An 18,727-nucleotide genomic window follows, 5' to 3' on the forward strand; every position below is an offset into this window, starting at 1 on the left:
TACCTTTGGTTAAGTTTGTTTTGTTTAATTAAAGTAACGTCCTTTTAACTGCCAGGGTCATGTACGGACGGCCTCCCATGTATACAGTGTGTTGCGTGTATGAATTGCGGATGTATGTCTTGGAAATCTGGTATGTATGTGGTGCTCACGCCAGTTATAGTGGAATGGAGCATATCGATAAAGACATCGCACAGCACACCCCTAAACACACTAATTCCCTACTCCCTTTATGAGGAATGTTCAGCAGAAATAGCCAAGCAGGAACGCTCAACTAAAGCTCAACTACGTTGTATGTATGACTCGTGTAAATGAATAGTTCTTATTTCAAGAATACGAGGATATAATGTTGACGTGGTTTTGGGTGAGAGAGATAATAGTAGGTGAATGAACAAGTTATATTGGCGGTTTGGGGAAGATGTGCATCGGTAGACAAACGATTGTCTTATTCGATTTTATTTATTTTTCGAAAAACGCGTTAGAGACGGTCGTATACTGTAAACCAACTTTCTGTCGCGTGCGATAAAAATTCGCAAAAGTTTATCTGCACGGATTAGAATCTACATTATTAATTTTGATCGAAAATTACATTCAATTGTTTAATTTGCGAGTGTTGATCGTCGCGAACAAGCCATGGAAATCGCAAAATTCAATAGCCGCGAAAGAAAATTGGTCTACAGTCATTCGTAAGTAGCGATGTTTACATAGTTATGTTGTTTGTACATGTAAGTAAAATATTTTAGGCGGAGTAACGCGGAGTAGACGGTTTTCGTTATTCCAGAGAAACGCGATGAGAGATACCGCCGCTGACATGACACGAGAGCGCGGATCCTGTCATGACACACGCAATACGAGTTAATTGCTGCGGCGAGATCTTTTGATGTGAGTTATATGGGCCGAATCGATCAATATCAACTCTCTCATTGCAACGAGTAAAATAGAAGTTATGTCACACGTTTGGATCTGCAGGGATGCTGGCGGGATCACAGCGGGCATGGGATTGATGAAGAATCACCTCGAAGTGGTTTTCGATAGAAACAGACTCGTCCATCAAGGGGTAACAGGCCGCGTGGCCTTACCAAGGTCAACGTATCAGAAACCCAAAGCGAGTTGCGTAATGACGCCTGGAAAATAATGTTGCATGTTTTTTCATCAGGCAGATTACAATATCATTCTACCTGTAAAATATTTCGCTTTTCTTCAATAATGCTTCAAATATACGCAATGTCTAGTATCTGATGTAGAGAATTATACGACTGTGATATAATTGTTACATTTTAGAGCCACCATGTTATCATTTACAATATTTATTTTTATATTAATTTGGCTACGTTAATATCACGAATATACGCTTCTGTCTTTTTGATAATTGATTGATATTATGACGCTATAAAGGAAATATGTACCGAATCGAACTTAAAACATTACACATATCAAATGTCGCTATAGCAACATGCAGCATCCTAGTCGATATACCTGTCTCCAACCCCGTCTCCATGCGTCTTGACGTTACCATAGTTACCGGGCGCTACCTAGCTGATGACACGACAACCTTCTGTCTGATTCTGTAATGAACATTAAATGTCGCCCGAGATAAAGAACGTGTTGAGTAAAAAGATAACCTTTACATGTCTCTTAATAAGGCACAATTGCATTACCTTTCCTTTCGGATCTCCCTTTCATCTTTAACCAATAGTTAAATACAAGGACACAGTTTGAGTAATCACAGCTCGTATAAAATTGTACTTATTGTAAAAAGATAACCATAAAATGAAAAACTTAATATCGTTCTACTTTTCTTAAAACCATATTAATTGAACCCATGTGGTAATGAAAAAAAAATTACACTGATTTTTTATGCAATATCATTTTCTTTTATACAAATGGTTCTAAAAACAAAAGAAAAAAATACAGGCAGTCATGGATGATCAAACAAGTCATTTGTCCTCTTCCCTTATCACAAACTGATTAAAGGTCGATTAGAATGGAAACCAAAGTCTAACAAACACACATACTGCGAAATTATAGTTGTATTACCTTAAACTGTTCACAGTTAATGAGATATCTAGTCTAACTGTTTTCAATAAAGTTACTCGAATAAAATCTACAAATTAAAACTAAACATTTGATTCAAAATGTTTATTTAAAGATTTTGATATACATTTAAGAATGAAATACTTCATCCAATAAATATGATAATACTTTTAGTGTTAACCTATCGTTCCTTGTTTTCACTAATATTAATAAAATGTTTCATCTTCAGATAAGTCAATCTTTTTCAAAATTCATAGATTTCAAAATCAGTGTGTTAAAAACTAAATTTCCAGTTTAAACTATCCGATGATTAAAACTGGTCGGTTTTAAGCTATGTGTACTGAGTGGAAATCTCACTGGTATCGGGGCGATGCTAGGTCTCTGACATTCGACATGTAATCTTCGTCAGCAGTCTAACTACACTGGCGCCATCTTCATATATTTACAGACCGGACTAGTACATATGTCAATTTGCACTCGATATAAAATGTCTTTAAAATTGAAACTACTAAAGTGCTTGCTATTGCTATGACGTGGCTGGTGGGGGGCACCTGCCACAACCAAGCTCAGACTAGTGTAAAGCTCGTTCGTCCCCTTATAACAAACCCCCCTCGAGGATCGCGCCGTTTTCAATTTTGGAACGTTCATCATCTTAACCCTCCGGGATAATTCATCTCAGCCTACCAATTTTGTTGATACAAATACATAAAACGAAAATCTTACATCCTTGGCTCTTAAAATAATTAAGTTTGCTGCTCTTTCCGAAGGAGGCAAGGTCTGTCGATAGGGACTCGTGTCGCCAGCCTAATGCAGAAGCCTGTGGTAATGATTGCCAATGGCTTCCGATGCTATCCTGGTCGTAGGCGCGATCAAACCTTTGGATCATACGATTGCCAATATCACCACTTCCTTTTCTAATAGTGTCGTAGAATAGCCCTGGGAATGGCTCAAAGTGCATTATTGTTCCTTTCTGGAAGTTTAATATGTATTTGTAACGCTATCTATCAGAATATGGCATCTAATATTTATAAAAGTGTTAGTCAGAATTTACATAGAAAAATGCCCGTTATTGTTCTTGGGGAGCTGAACTGTCGATTTTTATGTATTTGTATGCAGATTTAGACAGCGTAATCACAAGAACTAACAACCAATGAATGGGTTGCCCCAACGATGGACTATATACATGTTTAGGCTGTCCTATTCTGGATGAAATACTGTTATATCTGTATTGTACTGTTATATGAAATATCTGTAATAAAAATCCTGCTCTCTTTTGGTTTGTAGAGAAATATCAAAAGTGCATTTCGTCCTTCACCTTGTATATATTAGTTTAGTTAATTGAATTGGTAACTTGCGTAGTATTTCTGCAATACTTAACACACGACTTAAACTGTTATATAAACTCATCATAACATAAACAATATACTGGCGACATAGGTTTAGTGTGTAGTATATCATTTCAAATTTCATGGATGAGATGAAACATGCTGCACAATGCATTTTATTTAGGTGTGATGATTTTAAACATGGTTTCAAATAATTCTTTGGTCTAAATTATATCGGACGAGACTAGTGATGGATAGATGGACGAATTGGCACTTTTGGACAATAAAATATTTAAAATGTGTTTATCATTTGCAGCTTGTCATCGGTTACTAAAATAAAGCAATAAGAATTAGTTATCGTTTTTTTTGAAGATCATTCAATACGAAAAATGAAATGAACCCTTATCCTGTAGAATTGATATATCATAGCTATGTCATCGCTATGGAAACGGGTAACACTGAAACAATACACATATATATGATACAAACGTTTATATATAGGGCATAACGGTAAACATTTTTGTTGTATGTAGGATAATTGATCAGTGAGGGCCGTTTGTATAAATACATTATGTATCTAGTAGATTGATAAGTATAGTACACTAAGTGACCAGCAGACCAGATGTCTGAAAGGTTTACAACTGTCACTGGGTGGAGACAATGCTCTGTATTATTAATCTTTACAATGTCCTAGCAATCCGATTGTAGAATAAAATCCTCAATTTAACAATGCACGATACCACATGTTCAGCTGTATCATAACATACTCAGCCAGAGTGTTAAATTTACTAGCATATTTACCTCTGATGAAACTGTATAATACTTACATAGTTTGAAAATTTTCGTAGAAAGGTCTGTTTTGAAATTCACGTGTCATTGATGTGATCGAGAAAAAACATCTTATATTCTAGATATTGAAATAGTTACGGTTTATATATAAGGCTAATCCATGGAAATAGCCGCCGCCTATCAAGTATCGGATGCTTTTGGATAAATGATAATAACATAACAAGCAAAGAAGTCTTAAGGTCAAGACCCTGTTTTAACTAGTGATTTTTTTTGTATGCCTATATATCAATTGTTGTAAATTTTGCTAAAATTTGCAAAAGATTGCATATTTAAGTTTTACAACTACGCCGAGTTCAGTGCATATTTCTGTCACCAAATAACCATGCCAACTTTTTTACTAGTGTTTTGGCCGGATTCGACTTTACAATGGCATATACAAACAAGTTACGGAAGGAGAGCCTCAAATAAATACGAAACGGCAATTCTACTTTACAGGTTATCAATCGATAAAGGTACTTTGTGTGGTGACTTCGGTAAATCAATGAAACAATACCAAAGTCCTCATCTGCCAGTGTAATAATGGTAATAACTATATCGTATATAGAAATGTGATTAAACGAGTAACACTAATATGTAAAGGTGGCAGCGAATTTGGTTTGCTGGTTTGATTAACAGCTAGTGTCGTTTAAGGACGACATTCCATGTATACAATGTGCTGATAGTGTGCAGGTCTGTTTTTTGGGAGGATGTGGAATATTGATTCTAAGTCTTCCTGTAATAGTGGACTTCTTGGTCATTTTATAGCGGAAGCAGCTATTTAAATACTAGACGGCTGCAAAATCAAAATGTAAGAAATGAGATGGGCTTCAGTTACACATATCAATTTAACTGTACATTGTATATGTAGATTTATGTATAGATTAAGGTAAAAGTATCAAAATATAACAGCAACACTCAATCTTACGTCTATGTCTTTTACATATGGAAAATTAAAAAACAAAATACAAAAAATACCGAGATGGTCAGTTTTATTTTTTTTTTAATTTAAATTCATTTAAAGTAATTTCACAGTTTTTCTTAACTCACAGTAAAAATATTTCCTGTGTTTAAATCTTTTTCGTGCTACGAAAACCCTATCATTTAGTTATGTTATGCATGCAAAATAAAGTTGATTGCTTGAATAGTTATTTTTTTTGTCAAAATCAAATACAATATAATAGATGGTATTTGATTACGATTGATAAAAGATGGTACCAGGTCGTCTTCCTGGCATGGAGTTAGGCCGCTTTGTTTTTGTAACAGCCGATTTCTCTGACAAGCAATGAGTATATATAGTTATTATTCTAAAACCAGAATACATTTGTTCATGAAATTAATATAAATTATGTACCATGGTCATTTAGGGACTGGCTTCCCTAAATATGATCGTTTAAGTGTTGTGTTGGTGACTGTGGTAAATTATTTTTGAGTCTTCTTGTAAATGCAGTATTATGGGAACGTAGAAAAAGTAAGACAGCAGTCGCCTTTTACATCGGGTATAACAATTTTATGATGCAATTGAGTTATTTCCCTTTTTATTTCACCTGCAAAGAAGTCTCGAATGATCAGTTCTAATCGTCTTTTGTCCGTCGTCGTACGTCGTCCGTCGTGCGTCGTGTGTTAGTAAACAATTCGCATTTTCAACTTTTTCTCCAATATTGCTGATTCAGAAGCAAATTTGCACAAACCTTCTAAGGCATAAGACCAATCCAAATTGTGATTTATATGGCCCCTACCCTTCAGGAGGCTGTGGGAGGGACCAAAAGGTTTAAAATTGACTAAAATTTCAAAAATCTTCTTCTCCCTCGCAGATGTGGTAAAATCAAATACTCTCCATAGATCAAAATGTCCCAAGGTCCTAGTAGGGGGTCAAATTTTACTACAATGAAACTGCTCAAATGAAACTGCTCAATTTTCATAAGAAATAAGTCAAACATGGTTAGATTTATAGCCTGAGATAGTATTGTAATATCACATCCATATAGGTTCCTGGTTGACTCCAAGGGGTAGAGGGGCGGGGCCAAAAGGAGTCAAAATGGCTAAAATTGAAAAGTCTTTTTCTGAATTCAAAGATGTGATGAAACCAAATACTCTTCATATATTAAAATGTCTCAAGGCCCCTCTACAATATTTAGGGCCATGGGGTCTCAGATTTTTCCCTGAGGAGGGGAGTCAAATATACTTTAATTTATATAAGGAAAACACATTTATGATTATTGGTTGCTCAGTTGTCATGAAAATGTAACAGATGTAATGGAATCAAATACTTCTTGTTTAATATATTTAAAACATTTTGATTGAACAAGAAACATTTATAACGTTGTCGGTAAAATGCTGATACATTACCACAGGCTATTATATTTATAACAGTTTGTATAATACCACATGTAATATTTTACCCTTTCATGTTAGGTTATCATTTTAATAAATATTGGGAGAGAAATGAATATAATAAGATCAAGCTGCTTCCATGTCAAATGTAGCCGTGTGTATATCATCAACAAGAACAAGTAATTACCATATGATGAGAATAGATGTATTTGTGTATTCATTACCTTTAATTGAATTTCATATTTACATAATACTCTTTGTTGTAAAAGACAGTGTCGTCATTATAATGTTCCTAATAGAATATTCACATCTACGGTTCAACATAATCAGTTGATAGACCTGCCCGACAGACAAGTGAAACGCTGACCCTTTCACATTATGTCAGATAGTTTTCACTATACGTCGGTGTTAAATTGAAACACATGGCACTAAACACGGGAATTCGCCCCACACAGTGAAACAGAAGACCTGTTTCAAAACGTTAATTCAAATTTTGAAATTTATACCTGGGAGACTATCCCGACATTCTTAGGGAGACACCACACCTGACGGAACCATAAAACAGGTCATCCCTGTCTGTCAGGCCGTCCGTGACATTTACTGTCGGACCACATGTCCTCCGAGCACTATCAGCTTACCAAGAAAGACAGATATTTACAGACACCACAATCATAAATGGCTGGGACGCGCTTTGTCTATGCAAGCTAACATAGCTTTGGATAGTCAGTCAGATAAATTTTATTAATATAGTTTGGACACAGTAGTTGATCCAAGCATTCGTGAGTTTGAAATTTCACAATGCTTTTCGCCAAAGGATACTGCGATTTGACCCCATATACTATCATTACAAGAACAGATATACACTAAAGCTGTAGTGCTGGTAATATTTGATACTTTATGTACAGTATATTTTTCCTATGTATGGAAATCTTCATTTTAAAACCAAAAGCAAGGGGAAATAAATCGGCACATTGAAGTGTAGATCATCATTGTATTTTCGCTTGTTTTATTTCGTCATGGAAACATCTGAAGTTTGTCCTGTTTTTATATTTGAATGAAAAACGCTATAAGATACATATATGTGAGTATAATAACAATCTGAAAGCATACATGACTTGGTCGGATTGCCCATGTATTATTTTTCAGTTTTGACTTAAGCCTATGAAAATCTTTACCTTTTAACATTTGCTGTAGTAAACTAATTTACTTTTTGCGGCGATTTAAAGACATAAATGATTTACCTATAACTGACACTATTGGTTTTCGTGATTTCTACTTGCCCGTGAACATTAGTTAGTTTTCATTTTTTCCTTTTGACCTCCTGTGTTTTCTACTTGCCCGCAAACATTAGTGTTAGTTTTCATTTTTTTTTTTCATTTTAACCTTATGTCCGACGTTTTGATTGCATGTGTAAGGTCCTTCGTCTGAGCTAAACGAGTTTTAAAAACACAACACTTTTGTTTTTTTCTCGGTAAGTTTAACTTTCTAATAGCATACATAACTTTGCATAACTATATCAGCTGCGTGATAATTTTCAACGTTTTACTATTTGCAGAATATGGGGACCACTTATATATTTTTAAATTTGATGGGTGGCATTTTGATAATAGTCAAATACAGAACTTAGAACAATAATGTTATCAACCGGAATGTGTTGGTGATGATGTGGTGTTTGATGAGATTATAAATCTAACCGGAATTGGGTTATATTTAAAAGCAAGTAATCCTTTACATGTAAAAAAAGATCTGCTTGAATGTGTATGGTGGAATCGAAATAATAACGTGTTTATATATTATTTGGTGATCATCAAATTGGTTCTAATGCAGTATCATTTGGATACGTGATGAGTGATATTGTAAGGTTTTACTTTACATAAAATGTTGTTTTACAATTTTAAATGTGAGTCATTCATGACATAAAACAGCATTAGTCCATTATTCAAGTTTAGACGAAGAATAATTGCATCTGACCTACAAAGTATCATAGCCGACATGGATCTGCATAATCTGACGGCAAATTACGACATAAATCCTTCACAACTATCATGTTTCACCACATTCGCAAATTATCCCGAATAAAATTGTGATAATTGAATTGTTGAATAAATAAAATGCGCATTACGCGAAAGATGTATACAATAACGAGTAAAGGTGTGAGCTTTGTACTGTAAACAATAGGAGTTTATTACTTGGACTGCATATACATGGGATATATGTCACAACTATGGTGTCGTTAAAATGTCAAGTGTTTGACAAACGTTTCCTTTTACAAATTACGTTAGTGCGTTAATCAAAATAATCATACTGTACAAATTATAGATGATTAAAACAGATATAGGTTTAGTTGGACCTTTGAAAGAACGGTGAGGTATGCACTATGGACGTAAAAGTCGAACATCTATTGGAGTTGATCTTTTACTGTCCCTGATAGACTTTGATATCATGTTTCAGATTTATCTCTATACAATAATCCTTGGCAACTCTTTATGCTTCTGCGTTCAGCACACAGGGACGACTGTTTTACCTGCTGTTAGTATAAGGTGGTCGGGTGTGATTCAACTTTAACAGGAGTCACGATCATACCACTGTCCCCCCATACCAGTCGCGTCGTTCACACAGAGGAGAACATCATGAAATGACCTTAGATGGTGATAGGATGGATTTTACGTCTAATCAACAAACTCACTGGACGCTATATATGGACGCCCTGTTTGTATCGTGTAACCTTGGTATTCCATACCTCAAACTTAATACTGACTATTGGATTTATGGAGACGACTCAGGGTTGATAAAGTGTCGATATATGCATAAGTTGACTAACAGCAAACGCATGTCATCACAAAGAAGTTTCAAATAACATCTTTAATACTGGTTTCTATAGTCAAGTAATTTTATCACCAAACATAACTTCAAAAACTTATACGGTAAAAAAGCATGTTATGATTTCCCAAGACGTGTCGACGATAAACATTTTAGTTTTACTTAATATTGTTTGTAGATTGTTTTATAATAATTAAACACATAAGAAGAGAGTGATAAAAATGATTACTTTTTAACGACAAAATCAGTCACGAACTAGGACCCTGTACCATAATGGTGTTATTGTATTACCGGAAGTGCATTGGGATTGTGGTGTCAAACTCTCACCGATCTCGTTCTCGCTAGCGTTTGGAGTACTCGGGAGACAAACAGACAACCCGTCGGTGTGGTTTATTGATGGTAATCTGCTTTTATTACTTAGTGAATTGCTACTTAATTGTACTCGAGATCATCCAGGAGTACTATGAACCCGGTAATATTAACTGCCTGGGACATTTTCCTTGCGATTTATGACATGCTTTAGCACTGGTTGTGATCGTGAGCTCTCTGGGTTTACGACATGTCGGCGAATTAATGATAAAACGTTTATCCCGAAAAATGCCGAACCATTTGTTTTCCTGTAAAAACAAAACCAAGTAATTTTACCATTGGGAAATCGGTATTAGATGAGATTTTGTCTACATGACACTGTGATAGAATGTATGTCCCCATTTACAGGGAAATCAAACAAAAAGAAAGACGGTTGTGATTGAAAGTGTACAACGTGTGAGTTTACCGATAGCTATTTTAATGTTTTTGATATTCACGGAAAAGTGCCAATATTGGAGATTAGAAACCTCTGCATGTCTCTAGAGTCAGTTCCCTTACAATCTGAGGCAATCACTTATACGTGTTCTTCTTGCATCAGGCTACGGTAAAATAAAATGTACAGCGAAACTATAGGGGTCTACACTGGAATTCCATCAAACTGAAACCCAGCACGGTCTAATGAGCAACACATACTTTTAAAGGATGAAAAATTATGAACACTTTCAGAGTGGTCTGTTTAACTTTTGTTCTTATTTCATTTTAACTTAATTTCATAGTGATTTATCATTCTTTAAAGAGCAATATGTATATGCGTACTAAAACCAGACTCTTCAAAAGGGGATGCCTAGCATATAGTTAGTGTGTGTGACTGGTGTATTGGGAGACAGTGGTATGTGCGACATAACATCACATGGAGATAAGACATGGACCCATCCGTCCAAAGACGCCGAACAACACACACCATCTCTAGTTAGATTGAACTAACAATCTGTATATCCGAAATGATAAGCGCAAAGCACAGACACTTTTGTACTAAGGCTTGCCTTAGAGGTCCGGGGACAAACCACGAAACAAATCATTCTTCAAACTAGTGACGCTATTTATTTATAAGATTTGGAACGAACAAGAGAGATTTGTTTTTAATCTGATATTACTTCAAAATAATAACACAAGAACCACTATATATGAGGCATTTTAAACATCAAACTGTGTCATGTTAGAAATATCCTACAAAAAATGTGAATGATGTTATTGGCACTATAGATATCTTAAAGATGTCACACCGCTGACAAATGGTATATAATATCTATTAAAACAGGAACAGACTATTTGTTTTTCACCGACAAAAAAAAAAAAAAAAAAAAAGATTATTGCTTATTTACTCAGAATAAAAGTATTTAAAATAATTCATTAGACCACGAAAACATCCAAGACACTATGTCCTATATGAATATTTGTACTGATTTCAGATAACAAAAGCTAAACAAACTATTTTATATGCATTTTTGTTTTAATAACACATATATATTCACTATTAAATTGCGATTATCATCCAAATAAAAATAGTTCATAATCTGCCTGCGGTAGAGCATCTTTAAATCTAGTCCATCTAGAATATAATAATACATGTACTAAGGAATATTACAGTTTTAAAATGTAAAATATTTGATATATTGAAGTTGTTAACTTATGTTGTCAATTACTTTTGAATAAATCAGTGACAAAAAAAACGAGAAATCTCGAGTACAAACTTCCTGTTACAATACATCACGCTTTTGCATTTAAACTTTGTTTTTATAATCCGTAATTTTATCTGTATGTTGTAATGTGAAGCAAAATATATTTTTATCATAAACTTTTTATCCCGCGATATGAAATAATCAGATTTGTTAATAAAAAACAAAAAATCTATTATACTTGCTAACTCACAATCAATGCAAGTTTGCTGAATACAAAGTATATATCTAAACATTACCATCAATGAAATAAACCATCAAAACACAATACACTTTAGCATTCAAATCCAAACAACTATAATTAGTGCGGTACATATTGAGTGCAGTGCTTTATTGCACATTACTGTGTTGTTTCAAAAACGTTTTAAAATATATGATAATGTGTGAATACATAAGTACATGATTAATTAAAAGATGAATAAATATTCAATCATGTCCCTTCAGATGTAACAACAGCTTTATAAATCAGCAATACATTGATTTGTACAGAACACAATGTAAATGACAATAATATTATTTACTGGATGTAAATAAAAAATGTGATTTGTTTTGTACGAACCAAATATATATACAAAACTGTATTTGTCAATGTTGGCTAGGTGTGCGCGTTTTTTTTTGTGGAGAGACTGGCATGCCTCACACGCACACGTATATAGATGGCAAAGATAAAGACAACACAAACAGACATGAGAAATGTTTAGACTATATTGCGGCACGGATACTAGGGCGACGATGTATCCAAACTCTTCTATCAATAAAATAACAAAACATGTTTCTGCAATAACTGCCAATCATCCCTTGCTGAACGAAAAGGAAATTTTTATATTCCCTGTAAATTATCGTGCAGTGACGACGTGAAAACTCCATTCAGCCTTCGTATTGTTAATGATTTCGTTTTCATTTCGAAAACAGTAAGTTGCTTGAGTACCCGATTTACATTGAACTACATTTTGACAGATTGAGACATAACAAATAGCTTTGCTATTGGAGCGTTGAGCTTTCTGCCTAGCATCCGAATCATTTAACCGTAGTAAACACTCGGCGCTGTTGAAGTTTATTAGGTAAAACTGGGCGACCAATCACCGGACGGGGATGTTATCAGAAAGTTGAGAATTGGCGTTACGGTCCGGGTTGTAACACTGTAGGCTAGTCAGTGGAGCAGTGTGTAGCCGACAGATCTGTAGTACGGACAACAATCATGGTGTGACACACTGTTTACAATATATATATATGTATATACACACGTAGCAAAAACTATTGGGATTTACTAAAGAGGAAACTGTTCACATGTCAGCCATGTGGCTAGGTGTTTTACAGGCTGTGATATGTGGAAGTATAGTCTTTACATTAACTGCAGGTAAGTTGTATCATATTTGTTTTAAATAATAAAAATAACACGTAAGAATAGAGAGGTTAAAGTTTTGCAGGTATGAAATGTGAAACTGTTTACTGTTAGGTCATATCGTTTACCGACGACGGAGTTAACTATTTTTAAGTCAATATTGACATAGGTATATTACCCGACCACTGATACCGTGAATTGTACACAGTAGATAAAGAAGGGGATTCATTGCTTCACTTTTCATAGCGAACACACAGTTTATATAGACTTAAAGACGACTTAACTTCACCGCGGGCTACCTAGGTAGCAGGCTGTATCAAATATATTTTAACCTGTTTTTTCTGACTTCCGTCAAACATTCCTTTATCATAGCCTTCCGCTAAAAAGTGACTATGTGTTAGAGCTGACACATGGTCAAACCTGGCCACAGGATTTACCTGTATCTTCTTACTAGTCTACCCATAGCAGGTCCGACTCCTTCTGCTTTTCTTGGTTTTTTTTTCTTTTTGTCCATTTTTTCTGATCCAGTAATACTTTCTTGGTTTAGAATACAGCTAAATCAAATTCAGTAAATTATCTATGAAAATATAAACAGAAACATAATGAATAACGTGTCTAATAGCCTTTTTATAAATTAATATTTACAAAGAGAAAAATGCAATAAATTGAAATAAAATACATTTGACAGAAAATAATCGTAAAGAATAGATTATAAATCATGATAGACAGAAAATGATCGTAAAGAATAAATTATAAATCATGATTACAAATTATTTACCGGCCTCATATCTAGGTATGTGAGGAACAAAACCCAAAAAATCAATCAATACCAAAATGCACTATCCATTAAAACAATTTAAACCGTATGTTATCCATTATATATATTATTCCACATGTGTTATTAATACATGTTTATAAAAAAAATATCTAAATTAAAAAATATTAAAGTACAAAAAATTCGAAAGCATTATTGCGTTTTACTTTAATGCAGAAAATAGATATTTATATATTAAAACAAATACCAAATATATCAGATTTAAAACATCAGATTACATATCAAATGGACATTTTCTAAAGGGACACGTCTTTTGGAAATAAATATAGTTTAAAATCGTTTTAAAAAGGGAATAGAACAATGTCAATTATACATGCTTAATCAGAATAATTATTTTGATTATTCCCAACGTTGTTGTACTTTCCGTGAATGTGAAGGATTCAGTTCTAGAAACTTTTAGTTTAGTTAACTTGAGTTTATCAATGTAGTAGATATGTAAATATTATACAAGTCGCTATTCCACAAAATACATATATCGTGTTTAGTTTCTCTTTGACTCCCTAAACTATAGGAAAAGACGGAATATATCTTCGAATGTATACTTAGATTCATTTCACACTTAATATTGATAAATCAAAGTTTTAAAATGACATCCCGTAATGAACGTTACTGCCATTAGGTACGAAGTAGGACCACCATGGCGATGTAGCCAGTGAGTCGCTACTACAATACACTTGGGCTGGTCCCGGGATCGTTAGAGGTAGAATAGTCGTTAATTGTTGTGTCTATACCACTTTAGTAAGATATCAAACACATTATACGATTTCAAAGAGACTATAAGAGTACAACCTACTGAGTCCCATTCAGTTGTCGTACACAAGGTCAGCTCATTGGAATGATTTAATGAGATTGTCAATCAAAATACATTCTTAATAATGAAAATTTAAAGTAATTATATGAAATCTACTCATTGGAATCAATTACCTCTTATTTCGAATTTTTGGAGATTGTAAATTATTATTATTTTACATAGATGCATATTTTGATACAATGACTGGGGTTAAATTTGACGTAAATTATCATTAGTTTTAAAGTTTAGCATATAAACAGAGTTGAATTTGTCTCTCTGTTGTATTATTAATAGACAAAGACGAAGAGAAGAAGAAATAAATAAGTTTCAAGGTGCTAAAATAAAAACATTTTTATTGGATGCGTCAGAAGAAGTACCTCGCGTTTATCTAGCTTTTATGATATTCCATTTATTTCCCGTCTGTAATATAGTATGCATCATCACCAAGACTCTGGTGTGAACATAACTTCCTCACAATTTATAGTAGCTACGGCGCTTGGAAGTTTCTCTATGAGTCTAAAAAACGTTCGTGCTGCCCAGTACACCGACGCCACAACGCTAATTTAATTATCGACGCTGTGATAATTTTCACATAATACCAACTTCCAACGCATCGTGCTGGTGTTGTGGTATCGATAAAGAGATGGAATAGTGTGTCTTGGTGAAAATTGGAACAAACGCAGGTCTCACGAACGCTTTCATTGCCCGACATTATGTCAAGGCACAAAAAGTCAATATTCCTCAGACGCTTACTGATTGCGATATGAAAAAGCACGTGCAATGTTATATTCCTGGTGTAACACTTTTAGTTTCGTATTGAAATAAATAAATTACACGTTTTATAATGACATTTATTGACGAATGTAATTATTTGAAGGCAGGCGTGTGTATCAACCTCGATATTATTCTTTTGTAGACACATATAGATTTAAAAAAACAACAGAATTATTAAGTTACAGAAAAGATAAAGCGGTAGATCCATTTCGTCATCAAGATGTAACATGCTATCTTTTTTAATTGTTGTATTAAAATTTGGCAATTTCAAAAGTTAGTTGGATATATTTCATTTGAAAAATAGCACTCATTAGACTAAGCTACAAAATATAAAAACTAGGAACGTTTTTACAATTAATTTCGTTATTAAATTTCCCAAGATAAATACTCGTACACATACCATCCATAGTATTTTTCCGATATTCCAAATTATTTCCTAATAAAGTGAATTATGCAAGACTTTCTATAAAGTTGTCATCGGCAGTAATTCCGATATGAAGAGGAATTAATTGGATTTTTGGAATAGAGCTCTATAAAAATAGTAAACAAAAATAACTTTTGTTTACTAATCAGCAGATCCAAGAAAATAATTTCTATATATAAATCAAATTCCCCACTGCTACAAAAATGTTTACAAATTCTGGGTAAATATTGTATTAGTCTATATTATTTCAAACGAGTCGTGGTCCCAGGCTCTATATGTTAGCCTGTCACCAGTGTCTCGACCACCAGTGATACGCTAAATCATATGTGTTACTCTCAGCAAAACCACCGATGGCCTTTCCTGATAAGGCTGTTTTAAGTTCAGCCTGTGTACGATTACCTTACACTAGTTTAAAAAGTCTTTCCTATAGGTGTATCGCCGGTTCCGTGTCGAACCTTATTATATACGGTATAATAGTCTGGTAAATTGGGGGAAATTGGTGACCAATCTTTGTAGCCAGAACACATTCTTAAACAATGGGTCCGCAACAAAACCCCGATCGACTCGTCAGACCCTATCCTCTAACAACGATCGCTAACAACAGAGGTCCCGATAACATCTCTACCCTCATCGAGTCCTTTATTATATATTTACCACAATATTTCGTTTTGTCGGATGTCACAGCACATAATCCGTAAGGAATTTGCACCATACATGTACTTACAAATATCACTGTTCCTAAACTTGGCTATGTTTTCCCTTCTTTCATGTCAATGCTCAGTTTGATATATAAATCAGTTAAGATTAATTGCTGTATAGTCTTGCTTAAGGATTTACTCGCTTAATTACACATAAATCATTTCCCCAAATTCTATTCGAATGTGCTGCTTTTTGAGGAATGCGAGGGTAATCCCGCTGTAGGAATCAAATATATAAATTATCTTCATGTGATATTCAATGTGAGAAGAAATTCACCAACATGGCTGAATTACACGGTCGATTTAGCAATAGTTATGCACTCCTTGTCACTCAGACTCCTAAACAGCCCCGCGTGAGGACAACTAATCACACTGCTTTGTAACTACATAGTTGGCGTCATTATTGGTATTTTTAATTGGTGTGCATATCATAGTGCTATTGATAAATTAAGGGTCATTTGCTTTGCTTGTCAGCGTGAGAAAGATAATTATGTGTATCTGTGTATATGCTGACTTGTGCACATTTGAGAGCAATCATATTGTTCCTAAGGTCCCAGGGCACCTGTAGGTAATATACCATGATTATGGGATGTTTAAGGAATTTAATCTTCAAAATTAACTTTTGACCATTCACACAAAGAAGTAACAGTAAGATTCCGCTTCTGAGCGTCCTTGTAGTAACCTGCTCTATGATTATGCAGTAATTATAGTTTCACTTCAAACGATCTTACGTATCTGTAACTACCCCAATTAACATTGTTAGAAGATAACGGTAATTAGGAGCACAATATTAATGGCTATTGCACGTGAAGGGTGTTAATTAAATATAATTATCGAAACTAATGCACCGTTTACGTAACGAAACGTGCATCAAATTACCTTAACGGTTAATCGTTATGTTGTCAAGAAGTTGATAACATTGGCATAAAGCAAGGCATAATATCTGTTGTCATGTAAACCTGTCGTTGACTACAGGCAAATAAAATAAACTATTATATCTAGTCCAAATATTTAACACATGCACTGTTTATATCACGCACAAGTTCATGTCAGGCGATATGGTCGGTTCTAATTTATGCATTTATTTTTTTCTACTCCTCAAGAGATTTATTTTCTGTTCTGAAAACTCAATAGATAAAAAAACTTCAAACAGACTCAAAGAGCTGTCAAAATTAAAACCGAATCTTTGAATGTGTTGTTGCAGGTATCTGAGAGTTGAACGAATGTGAAGCTGAACTCTAGGACAGGCATTTGTCAGGAATCCAAAACCTTGGAAAATAGCCAAATTTGTGATAATTTTAAGAATAAGTTTATGTAGTAGATACAATTGCTATGAAAAAAATGAATACGTTATGAACAAAAGTAACTCTACATACGGAAGAATAACATATGATAATAAAGTGTCGGTAGATATAGATAGCATATTTCTAATGAAATAAAATTAAAACATTAATGTTAAATCACTTTACCGATTGCCATACCGTCAAGGAAATAATAAATACATTTCTTAGATATTCAGTTATAATAATATCTAACCTGCAATGAAGTGTAATCAACCAGATGATATTATTTAGTGAGGTTTACAGTTTCATATCGATTTTTCATGCTTTTAACATTTCATTTATCGAAAAAGAATTTATTTATTTAATTAATATTTACAAAGTTTCATAAGGTGTTACAGAAATAAACAATTTACTGTAAATACGGTATATTTTATTTGTTCAAACTGCAACGTGGAAAGTCTACGACTCCATGTGTAATCTGATGAAAATAAAGTCCATTATTATTATTTGTTTCACATTGTAAGATACGATCTATTATTTTCAAACGTTACGGCGTCTGATTTAAACTCAAACCATCCACTTAATATTTACACCTGTTTTCATTCACATGAAAGTTACCGATAAACAGGAAAACCAAACAGGAAGAGAAACTAGAAACAAAATAAAGTCTATTATCGAATCTGAAACAATACATCTATTACTTCACTTACTTCTGCCCTGACACAAGGTTCCCATCATTCGTTTAACTACGTGTGTGTAAGTTTTACGGAATCCACTGTACACTGCCATACCATCTGTCAATAATCCGAGATTTGGACTCGAGGGACCCCTCAGGTCAGGAAGTGCAATTGCTGTAAGGTTCAAGGGTCAAACTTTCATAGCTAACGTTCACTTATATGATACTTCAAATTTGGTTTGAAACTGACAACGATATAATTAAATTCTATTATATAAACACTATAAGTTATATGTTGGAAAAATGCATGCACATTGTTATCAATTTTATTCGTATTTTTAAGTCATGGAATTTGTACAATAGATATTGTTAATAATGGCAGTTTCCAATTTATGTTACAAGTAATATGGACATAATGTGTATATGATTATATTATCTTAAAAATGCTTAAAAGGGTAGCATTACTATGGTTTAGATTAACTTCTGAAAATAAATCAACTTTCGTCAATATGTTAAGAAACAAAA

General features: G+C 33.9%; 1 protein-coding gene across 1 annotated transcript in view; it reads left to right on the plus strand.

The window, feature by feature from the left end:
• The first annotated feature begins 12,484 nt into the window (after window positions 1-12,484).
• The window catches only part of LOC138315012 (BMP and activin membrane-bound inhibitor homolog), a 35,164-nt gene continuing 28,921 nt past the window's right edge, over window positions 12,485-18,727 (plus strand). The window contains exon 1 of the mRNA XM_069255722.1: window positions 12,485-12,737. Coding sequence (XP_069111823.1) covers window positions 12,668-12,737 — 70 coding nt within the window. The 5' untranslated portion in view covers window positions 12,485-12,667. The remainder of the gene's footprint in view (window positions 12,738-18,727) is intronic.

Source organism: Argopecten irradians, chromosome 2 (genome assembly GCF_041381155.1).
Source record: "Argopecten irradians isolate NY chromosome 2, Ai_NY, whole genome shotgun sequence".
Classification (NCBI taxonomy): domain Eukaryota; kingdom Metazoa; phylum Mollusca; class Bivalvia; order Pectinida; family Pectinidae; genus Argopecten; species Argopecten irradians.